Here is a 27,723-nt window from a genome sequence, read left to right as displayed (position 1 = left end):
TTTGACTACTGACCATAGTGACTGAATATTTCTGTTCACATTTGCGTATTAAATGAAATTTCTGTACTAAAAAGCTTTGATTTCAAGCTATTTTAATTTGTTTTTTTTTCAAACATTTATTAATATTTGATTCATATTCTGTCCCTTTAGTTGATATTAGGTATTTTGATTTGAAATTTGGTATTTTGAAATTATAACTTAGAAATTGAGTTGTGTGTTTTATTGTTTTTGTTTTTTTGCTGTTTATAATGTAGATGGATTTAACAAAGTTTTTCCAATGGAGAAATTAAGTTCCTTCAGCCATGAAGAAGTCCAAATGATTCTTTGTGGAAACCAGTCACCATCCTGGGCAGCAGAAGATATTATTAATTATACTGAACCTAAGTTGGGTTATACACGTGACAGGTATGTAATTGGTTATTTTCTAAGCTCAACAAAATAGTTTATGTCCCAAAATCAAATGACAGATTGTCAAAAGAACTATGACTTAGTGAAATGAGAAAGCAGTTAAGTTTCTATTGATAAGGCTGAGTGTACACAAAAAGACAACCGAGTCTTTGTTGATGTTAAGATTCCATTTTAATTGTTCACTATTTTAAAAACTGGGTAAACTGTAAACCCTTAGGCTTCATTTTTTTTTTTTAATATTTATTTATTTGAGAGAGAGAGAGCACGAGCTGGAGGACGGGCAGCAGGAGAAGCAGACTCCCCAATGAGCAGGGAGCCTGACACAGGGCTCAATCCCAGGACCTTAAGATCATGACCTGAGCCAAAAGGCAGACGCCTAACCGACTGAGCCACTCAGGCTCCCCTGTAAACCCTCAGGCTTCATTTTTTTATATTAATCTTTATTTCTAAAAAATTTCAAACTTATAGAAAAGTTGAATAGTTGAAAGAATTCCCATATACTCTTTATCCAGAATCAACTGTACTAACATTTCTATTATCTAAACACACATGATGTATACATGTACGTATAATTTTTTTGAAGCATTTGAGAATGTCACATATGTCATGTCCCTTTACTCTGTAATACCTGAGTGTACATTTCCTGAAGATAAAGTCTCCCATGCATCCACATTTGCTAGCAAATTCATACTATTAGCTAATCTGTAGTCCAGTTTCTTTGATTACTCCATTAATGTAAAAGCACTCCCCTCACCACTCCTGTTGTCAGGAAATAGCATTTGGTTGCGATAGGGTTATTTTGTGGTAGGTTTTTATTTTATTTTTTATTTTTTTATTTTTTTTGTGATAGGTTTTTAATTGGAAACAGTTCTCCAGCTGTTTTTTTTTTTTTCTGATATATATATATTTTTAACACCACAGGTCCTATATTACTATTATTTTTTTAAAGTTTCCAAATTGGGACACCTGGGTGGCTCAGTGGTTTGGTGTCTGTCTTCGGCTCAGATCATGATCCCGGGGTCCTGGGATCGAGTCCCATATCGAGCTCCCTGCATGGAGCCTGTTTCTACTCCCTCTGCCTGTTTCTGCCTCTCTCTCTGTTTCTCTTATGAATAAATAAAATCATTAAAAAAAATAAAAATAAAAGTTTCCAAATTAACATAAATGAGCAAGTACAGTTAACCACTGAACAATGCAGGGATTGGGGGCACAGTTGAAAATCCATATATATCCCAAAAAACTTAACTAATATCCTACTCTTGATTGGCTTTACCATTAACATAAATAGCACATATTTTATACATTATACATATTATATACTGTATTCTTACCGTTACATAAATTGGAGGAAAGAAAATATTAAGAAAATCATGAGGAACTACACTTTTGTTGAACATAGTATAAACTTGTTGAGTCACTATGTTGGATTCCTGAAACTAATGTAACATTGCCACCTATACTCAGATAACAATTAGAAAAGAAAGTCATGAGTTAGAGAAATTATATTTGCAGTTCTCTATTGAAAAAAATCACATAGATACATGTGGACCTGCGCAGTTCAAACCTTTTATTCTTCAAGGGTTAACTGTATTATGAATTATTTTATACTTAATGTTAGATAACATTTTTTTTCTTAAGCAACTTTTTATTGAATTATAATAGAGAAGTGTACAAACTGCATGTACAACCTGGAGAATTTTCACAAAAGGAAAACCTGTATATTGGCACCCAGAACAAGAAATAACTCAAGAATTGCCCTTACCCATCATATTCTTTTCTGATATTAAGTCACTGTTACCATAGATCAGTTTTGCTTGCTTTTGAACTTTCATAAATGAAATCTCATGTATTTTTTAAGGTCTGGCTTCTTTTGTTTAACATTATGATTATGAAAGTCTTCCCTTTTGTGGCATATAGAAATAGTTGATTTCACTATTAACAAAGATGGATTATTTCAGATCCCCTTTGGTGGGTTAGCCATATTTGGTTGAATTAGGCATGTGCAGTTTGAAGTTTTTTTGATTTGCTGGCCTTGTTGCATATTTGGTCCCTGTACTCCATCAGTGTTTCAGTTCTTACCATTTATAAGTGCAAGACAATTTTTGCAGGATATTTTTAAAGTAGTTTATATCCACTCATTTCATGCTTACTCAAGAGTCTCTAGATAGAAAAAAAAAAAAAAGAGTCTCTAGATAGTACTATTCTTCTCAAAATGCTGATAGTTGTTTTGGGGGCTATTGCTGGCTTACAAGGTAGTGGTAGTGGTTTTCATTTAAATCAGCTGTCCAATCAGTTGAACTGTATTTTTTCCTCTTTTAGCCCCGGTTTCCTGAGGTTTGTGAGGGTTTTGTGTGGCATGTCTTCAGATGAAAGGAAAGCATTCCTGCAGTTTACCACTGGTTGCTCAACTCTGCCCCCCGGTGGACTAGCTAATCTGCATCCCAGGCTCACAGTTGTACGCAAGGTACAAACTTTAGCTAATGGAGAATCCAAATGGAATTTAGTAACTTCAGGATTGAAAGAAAGAAATATTTAAAGTCATGGCCTTCTGTTTTTCACTTTTCTTTTTTGTAGGTTGATGCCACTGATGCAAGCTATCCATCAGTGAATACATGTGTGCATTATCTAAAGTTGCCTGAATATTCTTCGGAGGAGATCATGAGAGAGCGCCTGCTAGCTGCTACCATGGAGAAAGGCTTTCATCTCAACTGAGCTTCAAAGTGGGAGACATCAGAGACTTTTAAAATACTAGTGAAGCCTCTTGTGTTTGTGTGCAGAGAAGTATATGATCCTCTACGCTAATGACACTTGCCTTTATTTCAACCATTAAGGCTTTAAGAACGTGGAATAAGTTGGTTAGCTGCTAATGACAAAACAAATCCTTTAACTACCCAGCCAGCAGGTATATAGCACAGAACACTGTGTGTTGCTACAAGGGCTTAGTGACTGGAAAAAGGTGATCCCTACTTGACTGTTCCAAAGAGCAGCTTCTCAGATCTTCAGTGTTCACTGGTAAATTTCTAACAGTGTATTTGTGTAAAGTTTGTCGTTTCATACTTCATACACTACAGTTGCCGTCACTGATCCCTGTTTTGCTGGCTTTTAAGCTATGTGGTCAAAAATCCTGCTTCCTTAAAACATAGAGAGTTAATGAGCATCTCAAGCTTTTTTTCCTTTTTAATGATGCCTGCACTATCAGAGTATTCTAGTGTTCTCTCTTTTGTTTGGCATATAATCATGCACAACCTTTTTATTTCTTTGAGGTGGGAGTATATTTTTATTTCCTAAATGCCATACTATAAAGATCAAATTCTTAAGTGTGTTTGTGCAGCTCAAAAGTAAAGATATATTAAGGGGGAAAAAAAAAAACACTGGTCTAGATGCAAGGCACACTTAAAGCAAGTTTTACTTTTGGTTGTATTTTCTTTGTATATTATAAACATTTATTTAACTTGTTGCAGTTTGAAGTAAAAAATTTCCAAAATGTATGCTCAACAATAATCATTAAAATGTTTGCAGCGTACAAAACTGTGTCACGTGACTATTTCACTGCAACGGTCAGACCTAAGAGCTTAACCAGATATTTTTTATTTTGAATCACTGAGATTTAGTTTTTTGAAAGTATTACATCTAGAAATGTATTTTTCTATAGTAAATACACTTACCAAAACTGGAAAGCTAGAAGAAATATATGTTCACATGCTTGTGATCCAACTGTTGTGTTCTGTCTTAAAGTATTCTTCAGCTAAGAATGGCCAAGTTATGTGTGTTCACTTTTTAAACACCAGATCTGCTACTTACCGTTGTATCTGCAGGGATGTGTAAGTCTAAGACCCAAGAATGATTTCTTAATGTTATGTTAGTGTGAAAAGTAACCACCAGGATATTGCTGTTTCATGGCTTTGAAGAAGGACTTCTATTTCCATTTTCCAAATTCCCTTGATGTAGCACATTCTGTGCCCTAAGGTGAAAGAAATGTCAGTAGGCCTGGTGTAGCCAAATGGCATTTTGAGGAGTGAAAAGCATTTTTTTGGGATTGCCCATTATTTACCTGTTTAAAAGGTACATTCCCTTTCTACATTAGAAGAGATCTCTCCCACTACAGTCAGTCATCTTAGTACTGTTTTTATTCTCTGCGTGAGAATGTTGTGACTATGTTATCAGTGGCAGCATTTAAATTAATTCATCTTGTTGTTAGTTTCACAGTTATCTGTGAGAATAAAAGTTAAAATAAAACCTAACAGCAATATTTAAATGTATGACCTATGCTTTAATCCAAAAAATAGTGGTGGTGATTGTCTCAGCAAAGTCATGGATGGATGCAGGACTAAAACTGTATAATAGCGTTAGAGTTAAAATCCGGTTTCTGTGCTTAGTATTGCCATTTACTAAGTCCGTAAAATGTCTGTCAATACCCCGCTTTCACCAAGACTAATCTAGCACAGGAGTCAGCAAACTTTGGCCTGCTGCTTGCTTTTGTATTGCCCATGAACTAAGTAAGTATGCTTTTAAAATTTTTAAGTGGTTAAAAAACAATAGAATAGTATTTTATGATGTGGAAATTTTATGAAATTCAAACCTCAGTGTCCATAAATAAATAAAGTTTTACTAGAACACAGCTATGATCATGGCTTTATGTATTATTGGTGGCTGTTTTTACACTACAGTGGCAGAGCTGTGTTCATAGCAGAGACCATATGGTCCATGAAGCCTAAAATATTTACTATCTGGCCCTTTACAGAAAAGTTTTGCTGAATCCTGGTCTAGCACATTGCTGTAGCAGGTAAAATTGATAAGTCTTATATATTCAGTAAATGAAATGTCAGGAGTCTTCAAGGTAAAGCTGATCAATTTGAGACACAAGTTTCATGGGTGTGGAAATCACTTAAAGCTGTTCATCATAGTTCAGCAATAAACCTGAAGGGAGATGATGACACAGCCTATAAGAACAGATAGTTCTATTATGGTTCACTTTCCATGAGTCAAGTGTTAGAGGAGATCTACTAGGGTCTCCACATATATTAGGTTCTTCAGCTTTCTTTCCTGTGGCATCTACCTAGTATTTTTTTTTTTTAATTGTTATTCTCTAAAGGTACTAAAATCTGTGCCAAGATGTTATCCAAGTGCTATTTTGGTGTGACCTAAAAATTAATTTTGTCCACTCCCTAGTTACTTCTGGTGTACCAGTTTCAGCAGTTACCTGAATGTGCTACTGATTAAGTGCCTACCAATTAGGACAGTGTTTCCCAACTAATATGTCTTAGAAAGACCTCCAAAGCACTTTGATCTAGTAGACTGGGCTTTCCCCAGACCTTGGCTACTTAATGCTGAAGTGGATCTCTACATATATACCATTTATTGTTCCAGTGGCTCAAAAGCCTCTCTTCTGCCTTTCTGAATGAGTCCAGAACCCAGGTTTGCTTTTAGAATCCATTATTGAATGGTTGCCTGAGTTTTTATGGATACAAACTTTAAATATGTAAGTAGACTTTTTTTAGAAACAAGGATTTAAAAGAAATCCTCCTCCCACCCCCACATATAAAGAAAGGAAAAAAGCAAATAGTACTGAATGAATCATCAATGCCTGGAATGTCCATTTATGTCTTCTTTTGGAGAGTAGAGTATTGTGGGTGAAAGAACTCTTGGAATTCCATAGGATGGCACAATATCTTAATGTACCAAGACTATTTCTATTTCCTCTGTTGTATCTGCCTTCCTACCTTCTATGCACATAAACATGCTTTTACCGAAGACAGTTCTGTATGCTCAACTGTTGACTTAGTAGCAAAAGCATCTAGAAAAGTTTGGAAGAATCAGGTCATTGCTTTTCTGTAGTGACTTAGTTTTTCTTTGCTTTAAGACATTCCAGGAGAAGAGGTCAAAAGAATGAGTTAGGCAGGGGAGAAGGGTTCATATCATCCCAACCTGAACAGAGATACACTCTCTTGCATGGTTTTAGACTTTCAAGTAAATTTCATTTATAAATAAGTTTACTAGTAAGACAAGCCATTTATATTATGGCCTTAAAGGATGGTTTTGTAAGAGCTCTCTTTTAAGGTGCAATTGTTGATTTTTTTTTTTTTTTGGTACTAACATTATAAATAACATGATGACATTGTAATTGCCAAGTAATTGCCATTAAAATGGTTGTCAGGCTTTTAGAAACTTAATTCTCCATTTTTTTTAGGTATGCAATTTTGTGAAGTTTTGACATTTTAAGACATTTTAAGGAAAAAGCATTCAGAAAATATTCAAAGTACTATGTGTGTTTAAAATTTTATTGGCTGATAGTTGTCACATGTTCTTCCCATGCTACTAATCCGGAATTAAATGTACAAAGAGAAGCAAAGAACAAAAAAGTTATCCTCAGAATGCAACAAAATTTGAGCAAGTGGGGAGAAAAATGCTTATGGCTAGAAAACAAAATTTGTCTCTTAGTTCAGAGAAACGTTTTCTTTGTACACCATATTTTAATGTACAGTTTTGTTTTCCATTTAGGAACTGTGGGAAACATCTATTTAAATTGTTTTTGGAAGACACCCCATTTTGCAATACAGAGTCTTCCAGATTTTTTGGGCTACAGATGTTGAAAGGTATTCATTCCATGGTATCCTCACTTCTACAAGTAGATCTTGTCTGGCAGAGCCATCATTCAGCTTTCTGACATTTTGTCAAGGATGAGTAGAGGGGCAAGAATTCTTGCCCGATTTGTTTCCACAATGCAGCCATTTAACACCATCTCATCCAAAATGATGTGTACTTTGTCCAAATTAAACATTATCTAAATTCATATTAAGGAAATTAGTTTTAAAGTTACAAAAATGTTAACATGTAACAGTAATAACATGACTTAGCCGATAATTTTTCCCATGTAAATTAGTCTAAGCATGAAGTATGTGGGTTTTGGGTTTTTTGTTTTTTTGTTTTTTTGTTTTTTTTTAACAGAACTTCTGAAACTAGTTTTAAAATTGGTGTCCATGTTAGAAATAGAAATCCTTACCTTCATGTACACATACATACCTAGTTTCACACTGGTTAAGCTAACTGGCTAGTAGGCATAGAAATGGAATAACTACTACACCTTTTAGCCAGAGGGAAAATGACTACTAAGAACTAAAGAACAAAGCAAGTGACATTGGCAAGAGCATAGGACCTGACAAGAACTCTGTTGTCTTCCCAGACACTAACAGCGTTAATAGCCATGATGTTCCAGGCATTGTGTTGAGTGTTTTATGTAATTTTTTTCAGTATTCTCTACAACCCCATGATACAAATTAACATTTATCCTAACATATTATCCTAATTTTACATGGAGCAAACAGACTCAAAGCCATTGTTCAAGGTCACATGGCTGACCACTGCCAAAGCTGGAATTTAAACCCACAGCTTTGGCTTGATGGTTCTGCTTCCAGACTTCTCAGGAGGGGCCTGTGGCTACTTATACACCCTCCGTCACTCAAACTTCCACCCCAAACCAAAACCGTTTATAAACAAAACCTTGTGTGTTAAGCTATCTTTTCTTTCAGGCCAAAGAAAAAAAAATAACCAAGAGTAGATATGAATGAAGAAGGCAAGGCAATGCTAATTACTATAAAAATTTGAAATTCATGAGAGTATCTTGCATGAACGAACAGTTCTAAAAATACTCATTTGAGAATTATGGAGGGACGCCTGGGTGGCTCAGCGGTTTGGCACCTACCTTTGGCCCAGGGCGTGATCCTGGAGTCCTGGGATCGAGTCCCACATCGGGCTCCCTGCATGGAGCCTGCTTCTCCCTCTGCCTTTGTCTCTGCCTCTCTCTCTCTCTCTCTCTCTCTCTCTCTTTCTCTCTCTTTTTCATGAATAAATAAATCTTAAAAAAAAAATTATGGAGCCACTTTAGTGCACTGCTGTTCCTAGTGGAAGGTTAGTATAGAGCATGGGGGAAGACAAAATGTTAGATGATTAGCTAATTGCAAAGAGCCAAATTCTTCCCCCACCAGGAACCCCTTCAGAAAACTTTTGTGAAAGGGGAAGGGGAACTAGAATGAGATGACAATATTGAATGGTTCTGAATTCTACATTTTTAAGAGCTTATTTCCATCTCTAAAGAACATGATCTGGGTCTATTAAAAAAACAACAGCTTAAAAAAAAAAAACCACCTGATTGAAACATTGTTTCAAATAGACAAACTTCAACAAATGAGTGACTTAAGTGCACTAGGGGAGTTCATAATTAAATAGTGAATCGCTACCACTAGATTTTTTTCAGTAATTCAAGGTGTTCAAGTCTGTATTTTGTTTTGTGAAATACATCTGTAGAAAATGAGACAACTCTGTGAATGCTTTTAGGTTACTATTAGGCTCTGCATTAATATCTCATTAAGCTCTGTGCAAATAGTCCTCTAGCAGAATAAACTTTCAGGAGCCCATGGGAACTGTCCTTAAATGACCCAGAAAAAGAAAAAAAAAAAAAAAAGCTTTACTCTGATATACCTATTAATTATGTCTTCCAATTATATAGATGATTGCTTTGTCCATGGTAAATTGGGACTGGAATATTAGGCCCTTGACTCAATCAGACCCAGAAGCCAGAATTTAGAAGCCAAAGTGGGAATTTCAACTAGGTAAAAAGAAGTGGAGTTGGGGAGCACAGGTGGCTGCATGAAAAATGGCCTTCAGGATCCCCCTGTTACTAAGGGACAATGAAAGCCTTGTAGAAAATCTCAACTCCTCTAAGGTGATTTTCTTGGAGAGAAGAGATCTAATTTTATTCTATTTGAATTGGTTCAGAGATTGAGCTGCTCTGAAGAATGTGGCAAGTAGATGATCTAGATCTAAAATTCAGATGTCCCCTTGAGCAAGAGGCCAGTTGTTTTGAAATTCAGATTAGAGTTTGCTGCTGAATCATATCAGCCACTGACATCCTCACATTGTAAGGACAAAGTCTTTCAGCAAGTCGAATTTCCCAACATCCTAGAAACATGAGTTGTTCGCTGAGGTCATTCCGTACTGTGGGCATGTGACTGCCTGTCTATCTGAGTATCTGATTCAAACCCTTAATAACCATGTAGCTTTCTGGCACTATATAGGGACACCACAGACCAAATCCAATGTGAGGCAAAAGCCTGAAAGCTGATTTCCCTCTGGAATCATGTGACTCCTTTAAAATAAGAATCCAGCTGTTGTTTACATCTTGATTTGGTTTATAAGCTACTTGTACACAATGGTGAAGCAAGAGTAATGGCATGTGGGCCACGGTGTCAGGTGAGCAGGGACCCAAAAAATGCTTTGTATGCTAAGCCCCATGGCAATGAACAGGCAAACATGGTTCAACCCTGACATCTGGAATAGGATGAAGCAAGAGAGGTCCAGGCTGTTGGTCTGTTAACGTGGTAAGCTGAGAATGACTACTTCAAGAGGGTCCCACCTTCCGTTATACTGAACTTGACTAACTTAAAGACCTTTAAGGCACCTCTAACGTTGGAACTGAAACGAATTGCAGTCTCCCAAAGAGCAGATTCAGAAAGCCCCATTTCCTCTCAGTCCTGAACCCAAGAGCCTCTCTGAATTGCTACGTAATGTGGATCGGAGCTGAATATCTTAGGGCCCTACTAATACCAGTGCCACTTGAAACCAATTTTTTAATTAAAGTGCTTGAAATGTTTCTGGTTCCTACACTGGAATTTTGGTCTCTGGATCATAAGTCACATTTTCAGTATGGTATTTTTTTTCTCAGTATGGTATTTTTAATGCCACTGTGGTGGTCTAGTTATCCTTTAATAAGAGAAAATTGAGCAGCAGACGTTCACATGGGACCTGAAAAGCAATTCCTAGGCAGAGCGCAGCCTAGAAAGTAAAATTTCTAACTCTAGATTTTGGTCTCAGATTCCTTGTCTTACTCAATTTCTTTTTTCTAAGATCTCACCTACGCAAAGTTCTTGATAAACTAAGTGGGATGGGGAAAAACTTGCTCTCATATTTATAGTTTAATTCAGTTTGCCATGAAATTAGATAAACTATGAAGGGGCTTTGTGTTCACATTTCCTACAGAAAATCTAATACTGCTGTGTAAAACACTGTCATCGTGAGGACTGTGCACAGTCCTGGGTATACTCTCCCTGTTAGACGGTCTGTTGTCCATTTGTAGGCTTGGTATTGTGTCTTATTAGGCCACTGAAAAGGAGTTAATTTTTTTAATGGGATTTTCCTTAAAGGTCCATTTATATCCTAAGAACAAGACATCCAGGTGTATTTTTTAAAAATTTATACAGATTTATGTAAAATCACAAATAAGAGAGTTAGCATTGGGTCATATGAGCCTGTCAGTTTCTCTGGCTTTTTTCTAAGCCTCCTCCTTACTTGCTGTCACACTTCCTGAGGAAAACCAACAGAACCTGGAAGCATGGAACAGGGGCAGAAGGCAGAGATCCTCAGTGGGGAGGAATAGCAGCGGATGGATGCAGAGAACACAGTTTAAGGAAATAAGGTGAGGGCAAAGGCCAGTGAGAACCAGAGAAACCTGGAAGGCAGGGCTGTTCAATCTGGAACCTTCACTTCCCTTTCCCAGGTAAACAGCTGACTCCCTTGAGGACTGTTCATAATTCTGAGACTCTTCACTCATGACAGCACTGACTGGTTCTCATGCTGAGATGGTTTTGGCCCCCTTACCTCTTGGTGCCTACCCTGCCCAAAGACGACTAGCTGCATGGGCCAGCTCTCACCCCGTACAACCCTGCTGTCAATATTTTAAAAAGAAAAAGATGTTTAGAAATCACTAAATGTGGGGTGCCTGAGTGGCTTAGTCAGTTGGGTGTCACACTCTAGATCTCAACTTGGGTCTTGATCTCAGGGTTGGGAGTTCAAGCCCTGCCCTGGGCTCCACGCTGGGCATGGAGACTACTAGAAAAAGAAAAAGAAAATTACTAAACATGAACTCGATTTTGGAGAGCACGTTCTTATCAAGACATTCAGGTTCTCTCATCATGTCTGACTCCTCCAGCCAAAAGTTGTTTCTTCAAAACTGCTTTTCCTACTTTTTTTTTAAAGATTTTTTTCTTTTTTTATGTGTTTTTTTTTTTTTTATTCAGAGAGAGAAGCAGAGACACAGGCAGAGGGAGAAGCAGGCTCCATGTAGGGAGCCCAACGTGGAACTCGATCCCGGGTCTCCAGAATCACACCCCAGGCTGCAGGCCGTGCTAAACCGCTGAGCCACCGGGGCTGCCCTGCTTTTCCTACTTTAGGAAAACCTTGGACACCACTAGATAGCCTGTGACAGGCACTTTACAAATGTTTTGTTTAGAGACTTAAGTTGCTACAATCTACTCCACATAATAACACATTTTTTAAAAACATGTCAAATTTAATCTCTTATCTAATTTTATAGCCCTGGAAACCCAGAGACTGGTACCATTCTGCCCTAGAGTAGATCTATGGTTGACGACATGTCACAGAACCTCTCTGGGCTTCAGTCTTTTCATTTAAAATATGAGGTTTTAACCTGATGACTGTAGTTTTCTTCTAGCTCCCAAGTACACAAATCCTATGATGCTAAATGTAACCTTCGGGGAGTGGGGAGCTAGTTTACTCCTATCTGACATTATCAAGCAATTCCTGATACAATCACATACTCCATCGTGCCTCAAAAGAAACCCTTTGGTAATGACTTAATCAATTATTGTGACCTTTCTGAGAGAACATGGGCACAACTTCAGCTTATTTAGAAGCTACTATTTGGGTGTTGGGTGGCTTCCCTGGAGAACTTGTTTGTTCTTGGCCAGTATTAACAGAGCCGCTAGTTGAACAAGTGCTGTTGTGATTTCTCATTAAGTCGGTGTGGAGTTATCTCTTATTCAGAGAAGCCCTATTCTGGTTTCTGGACCTCTAAGGGTGTTTGGGATTTTAGGAAAGTAATGAAGGATTGAGAGGTTGATGCCCCATGGTGGGCTCTGGGTCCTGACCAGGGCCTGACTATAAACTGGTGCTGATTACTGTTGCCCAGGTGCCTTCATTCCTCCAGGGAGAACCATGGTCGAAAACTTGCTGAGTTGCGGAGAGTACACGCAGGATGGAGGCCCTTCCTTCTCTCCCACCTTCAGCTACAGTAAAGAGGTACTTTTACATCACCCACAGAAGCTTTAAGTTTCTAGAATTAATTGCTCAGGCTTTGGGGTTTTAAGGACTTAGAAAATAAAAACATGAATGTTCTGAAGATTTATGTAGAAGGTATTTTTGAATCAAAAAAACATTCTGGATTCTAGGCCTAACCTATATTCGTGGGGTAGGGGCCCTGGAATACAAAGAGGGTTTCTAGCCTGTTCCCCACTTTACTTCCCTCGCATATATGTGGGTTATCGTCCCACCAGTTACCATCCCAAGCTGTCATCCCTGCCCTCAGTTGTGTGGAGAAGTATATATAGGCTCTACCTAGCAAGAGGCACTGGTATATTGGGCACCCAGTGAATTCTGGGGACTCAGGTACCTGGAGGATGGTTAAGAAGTGGACTGCGTCCCTGTAGGCTCTGGGTAGGCATCTTCATCTCATGGAGAGGGATGCTGCTGAAGGAGAGCCAGATGGGGCCCTCTAAAGCACAGGTACAGAAAAGGGATCCTGGTTGTCCAAATATAAAAGTAGGACTGCTGGATCCTACTGGATCCCAAATAAACCAAGTCTTTAAAGGCACCAAATACCAAAAAGGCTGTTTAGGTTTTCTTTCTTTCTTTTTTTTAAAGATTTTATTTATTTATTCATGAGAGACACACAGAGAGAGAGGCAAAGACACAGGCAGAGGGAGAAGCAGGCTCCACGCAGGGAGCCTGATGTGGGACTTGATCCCGAGACTCCAGGATCACACCCTGGGCCGAAGGCAGGTGCCAAACCACTGAGCCACCCAGGGATCCCTGGCTGTTTAGGTTTTCTGTGCGAACATTCACACATTACTAGGTGTGCCCTGGACCAAGAAGAGTTGACTTCTCCCCCAGAGCACTGTTCATTGGTGCCATTCCCCCGACCATTTAGCAGAGGGGGGAGTGGAGACAGTGCCTTTGAATTATGAATTGTCTGGAGAATTTACCAATCTGAGGCTACAGAGCTGAACACATTTTGGGAAGCTCATTAGTTAGTTCCTAAAAATCATCTTAATGAACAGAATTTAAATTTTTAAAAAAAAATATGAGGTTTTAACCTGATGACTGTAGTTTTCTACAGTTAATTATCATTTTAAGTACAATCTACCCCACCCCCAACATGGGGCTCAAACTCATGATCTCAAGATCAAAAGTCACATGCTCTACCAACTGAGCCAGCCAGGCACCCCCAGAACTTGAAATCTTTTTTTGTAATTTATTTGAGAGAGAAAGCAAAGCAGAGCAAGCAAGAGAGAACACAAATGGGGGGAGGGGCAGAGGGCGAGGAAGGAGCAGACTCCCTGCTAAGCTGGGGCCAGATGGGGGGCTCAATCCCAGGATCCCGGGATCATGACCGGAGCTGAAGGCAGACGCTCAACCAATTCCACCCAGGCACCGCCAGAACTTGAAATCTTAAATAAGTCTACTAAAGTATGTGATAGGGCAAACTTTCCCTATAGAAGCAGGGCCTCGGGAATCTTCGGGCAACATTTTAGCCCAGTGGGTGGAGTAGAATGTGAAGAATGTACAGGATCTTATGCATGGCACGTGAGTGATTTAGGTCACTGACATGCTTGGTCCCGAGGGTCCCTGACACTGACACTACCTGCACCTGCAACATAGAGTTGCCACTTAGTGAAAGGGTTTTCAAGAAGCCCAGAATTTCTGTGCTAATTTCTTGTGCTTAGGTCATTTCTTTTCTTTTAAAAATATATATTTATTTATTTGAGAGAGAGAGAGAGAATATGAGCAGGGGGTAGGGGGTGGGCAGAGGGAGAGAGAGGAAGCAGACTCCCTGCTGAGCATGGAGCCTGCCATGAGGACGGGCTCTATCCCAGAAACCTGACATCATGACCTAAGTTGAAACCAAGAGTTGGATGCTTAACCGGCTGAGCTACCCAGGCGCCCCCAGGTCATTTCTTTTTAAAATCCCACTTGTCTTGTTCTGTGCTGTTAGTCGTATTAGCAGTAGAACAAGCCCATTCTAGGGCTTGTATATAAATGGTGCGTTTTTATTTCTCAAAGTCTAACCATGTGGACTCTGGAAAGCTGCCTCATTCTTAAAATGCTTCAGGGTGGTGACGCTTCTGAAGAAAAAGATTGCAAGTCAATGGTTTCTTGGGAATTCCATGAGGTTTTGGCTTCCATCCTCCTGGTGCTGCACCAAAACCAAGCTTTGAAGCACGTCTATTCCATGTGGGTGGACAAAGAAGGCTTTCTTAAGCCTGAGCAAACACAAAGATAGGTGTTGTGAGTGTTGGGAGAACAAGCTCCAGGTTGCAATTCTATTGGTTGCTTGTTTGCAGGCTTTCAAGGCCTGAAGAAGCTTTCCTGGCAGAGCAGACCCGAACCATGGTAGCTGCTTCAGCAGGTTGCTGGTCATATGCTCCTAGGGCAGTGATGGAGAAGACCTCTGGCCTACACCGAGGGGGCAGGACATAGGCTATACCTCTAAAAGGCTCCCTTGTCTTACTGTTATGAAATTGGTGCCTAGAGGTCCTTCTAGTTAGAAAGAACTATGTACGAGGCAGAGTAAATGCATGGGTTTTAATTTGATTTTTTTTTTTTCAGATGGCTAAGGGTAGAAACCCTTTGAAAATGTTAATAGGAGAGAAGTATCCCATATTCTATCCACCATCTTTTACACTTTTAGGCCACTGGAAGTCCAGGTGAAATTATGCCTGGAGCAGAGGCATACACTTCCTGGTCTGGACAGATTCAGTTCCCTTCTCTAAAGATGAAGCAAAATTCCTAATCTGTCAGGTGGATACACCTGTCATTCTGAAGGGCTAAATATATAAAACTAACCAGAGGTATGTCTGAAACTAACATTATATGTTATTCGTACTTTGATTTAAAAAAATAGTAAGTTTCCTTTCTGCCTCCGCTGCCACCATGGCACCTGTGAAAAAGCTTGTGGCAAAGGGGGCAAAAAAAAAAAAAAAAAGCAAGTTCTGAAGTTTACCCTTGATTGCACCCACCCTATAGAAGATGGAATCATGGATGCTGCCAATTTTGAGCAGTTTCTTCAAGAGAGAATCAAAGTGAATGGAAAAGCTGGGAATCTCAGTAGAGCCGTTGTAACCATAGAAAGCAGCAAGAGCAAGAATCCTGTAACTTCTGAGGTGCCTTTTTCCAAAAGGTATTTGAGGGCAGCCCGGGTGGCTCAGTGGTTTAGCACTGCCTTCAGCCCAGGGCCTGGTCCTGGAGACCTGGGATTGACTCCCATGTCGGGCTCCCTGCGTGGAGCTTGCTTCTCCCTCTGCCTGTGTCTCTGCCTCTCTGTGTGTGTCTCTCATGAATGAATAAATAAAATCTTTAAAAAAAAAAAGGGTATTTGAAATATCTCACCAAAAAATATTTGAAGAATAACCTCCGTGACTGGTTGCGTGTAGTTGCTAACAGAAAAGGGAGTTACGAGTTGCGTTACTTCCAAACTAACCAGGACACAGAAGAGGAGGAAGATGAGGATTAAAACCCATTTATCCCAAATATTTTGCATGAGTTCTTGAATAAAACTTGGAAACCTCCCCCTAAAAAAAAAGGAAGGGAAAGCAAAAATGAAACTAAGTAAAATAAAGGGAAAAGATAGCAAACTGTGTGCCTTGGCGTGGAAATTAAATTTGAACAAGAATGCTGGAACTCGGGGCACCTGGCTGGCTCAGTGGGAAGAGCATGGGGCTCTTAATCTTGGGGTTGTGAGTTTGAGCCCCATGTTGGGTGTGGAGATTTGCTTAAAAATAAAATCTTAAAAAAGGGAAGAGAAAGAGAATGCTGGAGATCATTACCTGGAACTATACTATACCAGAGAACTATAAAGACAAACCCATCTCTACTTCTAATAAACATCTATTCAGTATATAAGACGCATCAATGCAACTAGTTCAGCTTATATAATATATATCCTGTTATATTTGATTCATTTTAATTCTCTGAATTTCCAGACTAGTTACAGTCTCTTTTCCTGTTCTGGGTGAAAGGTAGCTCAGCTCATTTACCTAGAGTCATGGCAACATCAACTATTAGGGAGAGGATGTTAAAGCTCTTCTAGCCTAATTCTACTATTTTTAGATGAAAGGTTGATGTGTCTTTCCCAACACATACAGTTTGTGGCAGGTTCAAAAGAGAAACTTGGGTTTCTATATTCCTAGGGAGGGGTCTAATAGCTTTTCCTATCTTCCCGATGACTTTTATTTTTTTATTCCTTAAAGATTTTATTTGTTTATTCATGAGAGACACAGAGAGAGAGGCGGAGACACAGGCAGAGGGAGAAGCAGGCTCCATGCACGGAGCCTGACGTGGGACTTGATCCCAGGCCAGGATCACGATCTGAGCTGAAGGCAGACGCTCAACTGTTGAGCCACCCAGGCGTCCCTCTGATGACTTTTTAAATCAAAAGGCATTTCTCTTATTCCCCTGTACAGGAGGAAGAGATTTATTTTGAATTGCTTTATAAAGGGCTTAGTTTAAAGGGAACGTAAGGTGCTGAGTGAAAATATACCTTAATGTACAGCCTGATCTTGGGTGTCCTAGGTCAAAGGAATCCTATAGATTTAGGTCACTCACCACTAGAGGGCACTCAAATTTTCCCAGTTAATTTAAGAGGCTTCCAGATACAGCTGCAAATGGAGTTGATCAACATATTTTCTATCAGTAGTAAAAGCTAAATAGCCATTTCTCCCAAATATACTGATGTCTAATGTATATATATGTATATAGAAACATGTTATAATTAACATGTTATATTTAATGTTACTATTTTAGATTTAAGCCTGATGCTTTTCCCAAAGGACTCTCTCATTAATTGCTTACAAGTGGTAAGCAGATTTCTGAAGTAAAAATTAACTTAAAAGTCAACTTGTGGGGTGCCTGGGTGGCTCAGATGGTTAAGCGTGTGCTTTCAGCTCAGGTCATGATCCTGGGGTCCTGGGATCGAGCCCCACATTGGCTCCCTGCTCAGTGGGGAGCCTGCTTCACCCTTTCCTGTCCTTCCTGCTCATGTTTTCCCTCTCTCAAATGAACAAATAAAATCTTAAAAAAAAAAAAAAAAAAAAAAAAAGGTCAACTTGCCTCCAGAGCACTCACACAAAGCCTAGTGGGCCCCTGTCAAAATCCACAGGCCTACGGTATTTGGAGCAACTACTGTTTGGGGGCCCTTGCATAATTTGATAAAAAGGACTAGAAAGAGAAGAAAAAGAGAGCTTTCTCTATTATAAAAGTAAATGAATACAAGTCAGGCAATTCTTTAACCCTCCAGTTTATCATCCTTGAAGGCCTTAATCTGATCATGTAAGGGATTTCTGGAGATTTATACTTGGAGCCATGAAAATCCATTCTCTCCAGGAGGACTAAACACTTTCTGGCTGCATTATTTAAATTCTGTAAAGGTTAAAGAAGTTGCATTATTATACCAGTTATCATCAACTATGACCATAGTTTTCCCCTGTCTGAAAAATATAACAGTCTTAATAAGAATTAAGTCCCAATAGTCCCAATAAGAATCTTTGGGACGCCTGGGTGGCTCAGAGGTTGAGCGCCTCCCTTCCGCCCAGGGCGTGATCCTGGAGTCCTAGGATCGAGTCCCGAGTCCCACATTGGGCTCCCTGCATGGAGCCTGCTTCTCCCTCTGCCTGTGTCTCTGCGCCTCTCTCTGTGTCTCTCATGAATAAATAAATACAAAATCTTAAAAAAAAAAAAAAGAATTATTTTGTAAAAAAAGAGCAAAGGTGTTTCTGCAAAGCTTTTGCACCTCTATTTTGTTACTTGTTGATGGATGATTAGCATTCTGGATTCTGGTTTCTGCTGAATCCTTTTCCTGCCCCCATGGCACTTACCTGATCAGGACTAGCCTGTGCTTTGCCTACTGAGGAAAACTTGGCTCACAGCTTTGAAAAAGGATACATCTAATTCACTCTGGAAAAGAGAAAAAAGTACAAGGATGAGAATGAGACACTGGGATGCAGGCGCCTAGCGGAGTTTGCAGCTGCTCTGGCCACCAGCCTCGGAGCAGGTCAGGGAAGCAGCTCTGTACGTCGTAGGAGTCTGAGAGCAGGAAGGCCTTGAGTCCGGGATTGTGCTTTTTGTTAATTTATTTTTAAAGATGTATCTATTTGAGAGATAGAGAGGGCGCGCATGCGCACGAGTTGGGGGCGGAGCAGAGAGAGAGCAAGCCCTGAGCATAGAGCCTGACTTGGGGCTCCATCTCATGACCTTGAGATCAGGACTGAGTTAAACCAAGGGTCCCTGCACCACCCAGGCGCCCTTTGACTGTGCTTTTTTATAAAATGGCAGTTTGGAGGAATTTTGCCAACCAGAACAATTCATCCGCTGAACATAGAGGGAATAGACCAACTCAACCTTTACGGATGATAGCTAATTTGATATGTTTATCAAAAACCTTAATATTATGCACGCCCTCTGAATCCATCAATTTTACTTCTAGAAGTTTAACCAAAAGAAATAATTAGATAACAGCACAACACTGTGTGGTGGGATGTTCACGGTAATGCTGTTTATGGTAGCAAATTACTGAAAACAAGCTGAGCATCTATGAAAGGGGCACTAGTTAAATAAATTATAGCAGATCCACAAATGAGGGTATAGATCTCTAAGTATTAACACCATTAAGTAAAAAAAGCAAGTTACAGCAGGGGATCTACAGTATTATCCCATGGATATATGTACACATAGAGAAAGATACAGACACAATTAGATACTGACAGATATACGATGTCTAAAAGGAAATGTAAAAAAAAAAAAAATAAAATAAAAGGAAATGTACCCAATAATATATCAGTAAGTCATGGGCTTACTCATGATCTTCTCCCCTTTCTTTTTGCTTATATGTGTTTCTAATTTTTTTCAACGATCTTAGATGTTTGTATCATTAAAAAAATCATGAAGAAAAAAGTAAACAGTTAAATTCATATCTGAAAGGACTTAAGGTTTGTTCAGTGAAGCAGTGACAACCCTGACCCCACCATCCTCTCCTGCAAAACTGCCTCCATGGAAGCTAACTGGGTTGTCTTTTTGTTTTGAAATATGATGCTGAGATGCTTCTTTCAGCCCAGACAGCATGAGACTCATCTCCAAATTTAAGATTTGGAAACTAAGATTAAAATAGTCTCAGAAAGAATGTTTAAAACTCACAAACCTAAAAATAAATCTTAGATGACAAGGCATTCTCCGAGTGGGACAGATTCTATTTTCTTTCCCATAGTACTGTCTTCCCTCCTCTTTTCTCTTCTTTTTGCTGCTGTCATCCTAAACTGAGCCATCTCACAGTACTTCTGGAGTCCTGTGTAGTCACCAGTTTAAATTAAATTCTAATCTTTACTTCTGTGGTTTATGTGGTCACTGACTCTCTCCCCAGGACTACAGCAAGAATTCAGCAACATGCTATTTATTCTCGGTCACCGAATATAATAATGGTAATTTTAAAAACCTTAGCAATGATACTGCTTGGACTCACTCATGATTATCCCAGGTTTAAAATATTACGTTTTGGGGAAATGTTATTCTTCTTGATAGGTATTCCCTTAAAATGGCTAATCATGGTCAGCTCTGAGTCACAAACCCTGACTTGCAAACCAGCAAACCAGTCTGTCTTAAGGGAGTGGTTACTGTGTTTAGGCAGGAGCCACAGCTGTCCTGTCCAGTATGGTAACCACCAGCATCATATGGCGAATCAAATGAATTAAAATTAAATTCCTCATTTCCTCCTTTACACTAATCACATTTCAAATTTTGAAAAGCCACATGTGGCTGGTGCCTACTGCACTGGATAGCACAGGTACAGTACATTTCTGCAGTGGCTGAAAGTTCTATCAGACAGTGCTCAGTTGTGGCACTCTCTCCGAGCAGTCGGTAGAAAGATGGACTTTAAAGCCAGCCTTGGGGATCCCTGGGTGGCGCAGCGGTTTGGCGCCTGCCTTTGGCCCAGGGCGCGATCCTGGAGACCCGGGATCGAATCCCACGTCAGGCTCCCGGTGCATGGAGCCTGCTTCTCCCTCTGCCTGTGTCTCTGCCTCTCTCTCTCTCTCTCTCTCTCTCTCTCTCTTTCTCTCTCTCTCTCTCTCTCTCTGTGTCTGTCATGAATAAATAAATAAAATAAAATCTTAAAAAAAAAAGCCAGCCTTAATGTCCCCCACCCCCTCATGGACCGTCTCTGGAATGGCCTGACCTTTTTCCCTCTTCCAGCTTCAGCGGCACTAACTCCGCCTAGCTAGATGCACAACCATCTCACAGGCCACAGGCAGCTTTCCAGCTTTCCTTATGCATTAAGTCAGTGGATCTCAAATCTAAGCATGCATCAGAATCATCCAGAAGGCTTGTTGAAACACAGATTGCTGAACCTCAATTCGGAGTTTCTGATTCAATATTCTGGGGTGGGCCTACAGTTTTTTTTTTTTTAACGTATTTTTTTTAGTTTTTATTTATTTATGATAGTCACACACAGAGAGAGAGAGGCAGAGACATAGGCAGAGGGAGAAGCAGGCCCCATGTACTGGGAGCCCGACGTGGGACTCGATCAGGAGTCTCCAGGACCGCGCCCTGGGCCAAAGGCAGGCGCTAAACCGCTGCGCCACCCAGGGATCCCCCACAGTTTGTTTTTTAAACAAGTTCCCAAGTGATGTTTATGTTGCTGGTCCAGGAACCGTACTTTGAGAACCACTGCACTAAAGCAATGAAAACAGAATAGTTGACTGTCCCATGCAGAAGCAGCTTGCCAAACTTTACTTCAGGTATTAGGAGTTAGACTGAAGATATAACTTTTTTTTTTTAAAGATTTTATTTATCTATTTAACAGAGAGAGAGAGAGAGAGCACACACAGGGGGAGCAGCAGAGGGAGAGGGAGAAGCAGGCTCCCCACTGAGCAGAGAGTATAATGCAGGGCTCCATCTCAGGACCCCGGGATCCTGACCTGAGCCAAAGGCAGACATTTAACCAACTGAGCCACTCGGGCACCCCTGAAGATATAAATTCTTTTTTTAAAGATTTTATTTATTTTTTCATGAGAGACACACACAGAGAGGCAGAGACACAGGCAAGAGGGAGAAGCAGGCTCCCTGCAGGGGAGCATGATGTGGGACACGATCCCAGGACTCTGGGATCATGACCCAAGCCGAAGGCAAATGCTCGACCACTGAGCCACCCAGGCGTCCCAAGATGTAACTTTTTTTTTTAATTTATTTTTTATTTATTTTTTTTAACTTTTTTTTTAATAATAAATTTATTTTTTATTGGTGTTCAATTTGCCAACATACAGAATAACACCCAGTGCTCATCCCCTCAAGTGCTCCCCTCAGTGCCCGTCACCCATTCACCCCCACCCCCGTCCTCCTCCCCTTCCACCACCCCTAGTTTGTTTCCCAGAGTTAGGAGTCTTTATGTTATGTCTCCCTTTCTGATATTTCCTACCCATTTCTTCTCCCTTCCCTTCTATTCCCTTTCACTATTATTTATATTTCCCAAATGAATGAGAACATATAATGTTTGTCCTTCTCCGATTGACTCATTTCACTCAGCATAATACCCTCCAGTTCCATCCACGTTGACGCAAATGGTGGGTATTTGTCATTTCTAATAGCTGAGTAATATTCCATTGTATACATAAACCACATCTTCTTTATCCATTCATCTTTCGATGGACACCGAGGCTTTTGTGGACATTGCTGCTATAAACATCGGGGTGCAGGTGTCCCGGCATTTCATTGCATCTGTCCAAGATGTAACTTTTTTTTTTTTTTTTTTTTTTTTTTATGATAGTCACAGAGAGAGAGAGAGAGGCAGAGACACAGGCAGAGGGAGAAGCAGGCTCCATGCACCGGGAGCCCGACGTGGGATTCGTCCCGGGTCTCCAGGATCGCACCCTGGGCCAAAGCCCTGGGCCAAAGGCAGGCGCCAAACCGCTGCGCCACCCAGGGATCCCAAGATGTAACTTTTTAACATGAGTTTTGCCGTTAGCAGAATTTAGTCCCTATCCATTAGTGAAATGCAATCAAACGCAAATCAAATGAGGGAGCAGAGTCCCCTCACTGCCTCAGGAAGAAGCGGCCTGAAATAGTTCCCTCCTAAACCTTTTATTTACAAGCAAAATGAAAGAAGCAAAACAACTTTGAGAACTCACTTTGTGCCACTACTATCTCTCACGAATGTCTAACCAAGGCTCAGGAAGGCCTACCGGAGTAGAGTAAAACAGCAGTTTAGTGCTGCCTTCGGCCCAGGGCGTGATCCTGGAGTCCTGGATCAAGTCCCACGTCGGGCTCCCTGCATGGAGCCTGCATCTCCCTCTGCCTGTGTCTCTGCTGCGCTCTCACTCACTCTCTCTCTCTCTCTCTCTCTCATTAATAAATAAATAAATAAATAAATAAATAAATAGAAAAAATAAAAAATAAAATAAAAAGAATATTGGATTTCATGCTAACTACAAAGTTAATGTTGTCAAGATAGTGTAGTTCTGGCACAAGGAAAAATATATAGATCATTGCAACAGAACTGCAAGTTCAGAAATAAATCCTTATATTTATGGTCAATTGATTTTTGACAAGGTTGCCCAGACAATTCACTGGGGAGAAAGAACAATCTTTTCAATCAGTAGTGTTGGGAAAATTGGATATCTACATACGAAAGAATGAAGTTAGACCCCCTACCTCACACCATATATAAAAATTACTCAAAATGGATCAAAGAACTAAATGTAGGAACTAAAAGAAAAAAACACTTGGGATTCCTGGGTGGCTCAGCGGTTGAGCATCTGCCTTTAGCTCAGGTAATGATCCCGGGATCCTGGGATCGAGTCCTGCATTGGGCTCCCTGCATGGAGCCTGCTTCTCCACTGCCTATGTCTCTGCCTCTCTCTGTGTCTCTCATGAATAAATAAAATCTTTAAAAAAAAAAAAAAGAAGAAGAAGAAGAAAACACTGGAGTAAATCTTCATGATCTTAGGTTGGGCAAAGCCTTTTTAGACATGACACCAAAAACATAAGCAAAAAAGGAAAAATAAATTAATTGAACTTTATCAAAATTAAAAACTCTTGTAATTCACAGAACACTACCAAAAAAATGAAAATTTCTTCCACCAAATACCTATCAATATTTGTATTCAATTAGTTCAAAGATTTTTCTATCCAATCAATTCAAAGAGATCTGTATTCAAAATATATAAAGAACTCTTACAGCTCAACAATAAAAAGACAAATAATTCAACTGAAAAATGGACAAAGGATTTAAACAGACATTTCTCCAAAGAAGATATAAAAATGGCCAATAAACACATGAGAAGATGCTCAATATTTGCTGTGCATTAGTGAAATGCAAATCAAAACCATATATATTTTTAAAGATTTTATTTAGGGATCCCTGGGTGGCGCAGCGGTTTGGCACCTGCCTTTGGCCCAGGGCGCGATCCTGGAGACCAGGGATCGAATCCCACGTCGGGCTCCCTGCATGGAGCCTGCTTCTCCCTCTGCCTGTGTCTCTGCCTCTCTCTCTCTCTCTCTCTGTGTGTGACTATCATAAAAAAATTAAAAAAAAATCACACTAAAGATTTTATTTATTCATTCATGAGAGAGACAGAGAGGCAGAGGCAGAGACACAGGCAGACGGAGAAGCAGGCTCCCCACAAGAAGCCCGATGCGGGAATCAATGCTGGGACTCCAGGATCATGCCCTGAGCCAAAGGCAGACACTCAAACACTGAGCTACCCAGGCATCCCTCAAAACCACAATTTATTGGCCTCTATACCACTTCATCCCCACCAGGATGGCTATAATCAGAAAGACAGATAATAAAAAGTTTTGCCGAGACCACGAAGAAATTAGAACCCTCAGACACTGTGGATGAGAATTTAAATCATGCAGCCACTTTGGAAAACAAAGTGCATCAAAATGTTAAACGTGGAGTTACCACATCACCTAGCAATTCTACTCCTAGGTATATTATACCCAAGAAAACTGAAAATATGATGCTACGCAAAAATGTTTACACAAATGTTCAAAGCTGCATTACCCATAATAGGCAAAAGTACCATTAACCCCCAAATGTCCATCAACTATTAGCCGGATAAACAATATGTGGCATATCCATATAGCAGCATATTATTTGGCAATAAAAAGGAAAGAAGTACTGACACATCACATGCTATAACATGTGATACATGAATTGTGTGACACATGAATCTTGAAAACATATGCTAAGTAAAAAAAAAAAAAAGCCACAAAAGACCACATATTGTACAATTCTATATAAATAAACTGTCTAGAATAGGCGAACCCATAGAGACAAAAAGTAGATTGACGATTACCTAGGGCCTGGACCCAGGGAGGGGGATTGCTGGGAGGGAAATGCTAATAGCTATGGTGTTTGTTGGAGGTATGAAATATTCTAAAATTGTGCTGATGGTTGCACAACTATGTGGAAGTACTAAAACCTAATATACATTAAATGCGTGAGTATCAGGGCATGTAAATTGTGTTTCAAAATTCTGGGGTTTTTTGTTTTGTCTTTTAAAGACAAAACAGGGAGGCACCTGGGTGGCTCAGTCAGCTAAGCATCCGATTCTTGGTTCCAGCTCAGGTCATGATCTCAGGATGGTGAGATTGAGCCCCATGTCAGGCTCTGCTCTCAGGGGGAAGTCTGCTTGAGATTCTCTCCCTCCTCCTCTGCCCCTCTCCCCACTCTCACATGCACGCACACACACACACACACACACACACACACTCACACACACTCTCTCTCTCAGATAAATAAATAAGATCTTTAAAAAGGGGGCTGCTGGAAAGGAACTCATGTATTCCTTAAGGGGAGTTGGTTTTGATCATTAAAGCAAAGATTTGGACGGAAATGATTGCTAAACTAAAAAGGTTCCTAGTGCCTTAGGAAGGCAAACAGAAAAAAAAAAAAAAAAAAGAGAAAAGAGACAGAGAGTAAGTTAAATAGCAAAGTCTCTTAATTATTATTATTTTTTAAGATTTTATTTATTTATTCATGAGAGACACAGAGAGGTAGGGACATAGGCAGAGGGAGAAGCAGGCTTCATGCAGGGAGCCCAATGTGGGATTTGATCCCAGGACCCCAGGATCACGCCCTGGGCTGAAGGCAGACACTCAACCACTGAGCCAACCAGGTGCCCCAAAGTCTCTTAATTAAAAGAAAGACATAAGCGGTTCTTAGTCTTGTAGAACTGGTTCTTTATAAAGAAGAACATAAGGCACACATAGGTTTTGTAGCACTTTGGATAAACCAGAAGGAAAGGTAAAGAAAATGTGGCATCACCTGGGTTTTAACTTTTACATATTAAAGCTCTATACTAACACAGGTTCTTCATACAGACCCATTTCTGGGAAGTTGGGCGGTGGGCAAAAAACATTTTTTAGCCATTAGACTTACCACTCGGCTGAAGTACTCATCTAACACTTCCACAAAGTTATGGATAAATTCATAAATTGCCATCTCATTCTGAAATAAACAAGAAAAGGTACAGTTAGTTTTAGTATGGCCCATGTGTAAATTAGACACTGACAAATATTCAGAGTAGTTCTACGACTCACTTGTTTGAAAGAAGCTTATGAACAGAAGGAACAGTGAAAGCCTTAACCTTAAGATTTTAAGTCCCTAATGAATTTAGTGGGACTGAAACCAGATTAGGTTTTGAGGTCTACTCCCTGACTTTGTCATCAACTGGCTGAAACAACATTTCACGTTTGTCATGCCACCACTTCTCCATTTGTGAAGATGGGAAACTACCTTAAAATCTGGTTCACAGATAAAAAACAACCAACTGAAATTCTGAAGTATCTTAAATCTTAAACGCCTTTGCAGGGATTCCAGAGCCATAGGTTCTGTTGACTTGAAACTGACGCTTCTAGAAAGGTAGACTGAATCTGAGGAAATTCAATCACAACACAATCATTGTTACAGTTTGCTCAGGTTTCTGATATGTCAGCTTATATTTAATGCTACAGTTGATTGGCCTCTACCTGTCTAAGCTGCCCCACTGTGCCACACAGAACAAGGGCAAGACACTGGTGTTGCCTAGGGTTGGGAAAAGCATTCTGGAGTTTTATGCTTCCCCACAGGCTGCTCCTCCAATCCAGGAACAATCCTAGGTATTTTTCTTCCACATAGCTTTCCCTAGCCTTGATAGAAACCAAGACCTCCAAGAGTCAAGCAAGAGAACTCTTAGGTGAGTAGGAAATGACAATTTAAGGGGAGTAAAAATCAGTCTGTCATTCCTAATTTTCTTGCATTTTCCATAGGCTCCTCTATTATCTCACCTCTGTGTCATTAACTCCAACCACAATGAAGAGAGCTGCATACTGTCGATATATCAGCTTGAAATCCTTAAACTCAATGAAAGAGCACTAGAAAAAAAAAAAAAAGACATTGATTCCTATGGTTCCAAGGATCTCTTCAAAAAGGCCTGCATAATTTCTAGGTTCTGATTTCAGTATGGGTCAACATATTCCTAGAAATATACAGTATTAAAATGTTACACAATCTTTGTTGGTTGCCTGTTGGTGGCTTTTTCACAATATTCAGGGGACTACTTGGAAGCATCTCTAGTGGGAGGCAGAGAGGGGGTCCAGGAAAAAACGATTGGAGCAGCCACATGGGTTCCCACCTTAATCCTTCTCATTCCTTTGCTTCACTCTGTGTAGAAATCAGCAGGCAAAGGTACTAAATAATCAGCATTTTAAACTGCCTCAACATTAAAATAAGCCAACATGACAGAGAAGGTTTTCTTCTTTTCATCTCCCATAGGCTCTTTTGGAAGCAATTAGAGATTGCATTTTGTATTATTTAATAGCCACCAAACAACCAAATATACACAGCATACACACATGCAAAAAGAATCCTGATTTCTTTTTCTTATTTTTTTTTTTTTATTTTTATTTATTTATGATAGTCACACACACAGAGAGAGAGAGAGAGAGAGGCGGAGACATAGGCAGAGAGAGAAGCAGGCTCCATGCACCAGGAGCCCGATATGGGATTCGATCCTGGGTCTCCAGGATCACGCCCTGGGCCAAAGGCAGGCACTAAACCGCTGCGCCACCCAGGGATCCCTCTTTTTCTTACACTGATGAAAAGAATAAATGTAGACTCTTCTATAAATTATTTAAAGTTTTGGCTTTTGTGGGGCAGATGCTAGAGAAAATTTCCCATTGTAAACATTGCTTCCTATGAATTAATAACAAGTTACCACC

General features: G+C 39.9%; 2 protein-coding genes across 27 annotated transcripts in view; one reads left to right on the top strand and one right to left on the bottom strand.

Moving 5' to 3' along the window:
* The window catches only part of HECTD1 (HECT domain E3 ubiquitin protein ligase 1), a 93,927-nt gene extending 88,901 nt beyond the window's left edge, over positions 1-5,026 (top strand). For all 9 annotated transcript variants that reach the window (XM_035720137.2, XM_035720136.2, XM_025443883.3 and 6 more), the window contains 3 exons: positions 255-405; positions 2,728-2,872; positions 2,983-5,026. In XM_035720137.2, coding sequence (XP_035576030.1) covers positions 255-405; positions 2,728-2,872; positions 2,983-3,120 — 434 coding nt within the window. In that variant the 3' untranslated portion in view covers positions 3,121-5,026. The remainder of the gene's footprint in view (positions 1-254; positions 406-2,727; positions 2,873-2,982) is intronic.
* The window catches only part of AP4S1 (adaptor related protein complex 4 subunit sigma 1), an 83,609-nt gene that overhangs the window by 22,283 nt on the left and 33,603 nt on the right, over positions 1-27,723 (bottom strand). For 11 of the 18 annotated variants that reach the window (XM_049113608.1, XM_035720139.2, XM_025443892.3 and 8 more), the window contains 4 exons: positions 26,791-26,877; positions 25,904-25,972; positions 18,415-18,426; positions 6,669-7,189 (listed from right to left, as the gene is read on the bottom strand). In XM_049113608.1, the coding sequence (XP_048969565.1) occupies positions 7,061-7,189; positions 18,415-18,426; positions 25,904-25,972; positions 26,791-26,877 (297 nt within the window). In that variant the 3' untranslated portion in view covers positions 6,669-7,060. Of the gene's footprint in view, positions 1-6,668; positions 7,190-17,754; positions 17,893-18,347; positions 18,427-25,903; positions 25,973-26,790; positions 26,878-27,723 lie in introns of those variants that run through there. The other 7 variants (XR_007412672.1, XM_049113614.1, XM_049113611.1 and 4 more) reach the window with 3 other exon arrangements.

The sequence above is a fragment of the Canis lupus genome, chromosome 8 (genome assembly GCF_003254725.2).
Source record: "Canis lupus dingo isolate Sandy chromosome 8, ASM325472v2, whole genome shotgun sequence".
NCBI lineage: Eukaryota > Metazoa > Chordata > Mammalia > Carnivora > Canidae > Canis > Canis lupus.
This window is presented reverse-complemented; position numbering and strand designations above follow the sequence as displayed.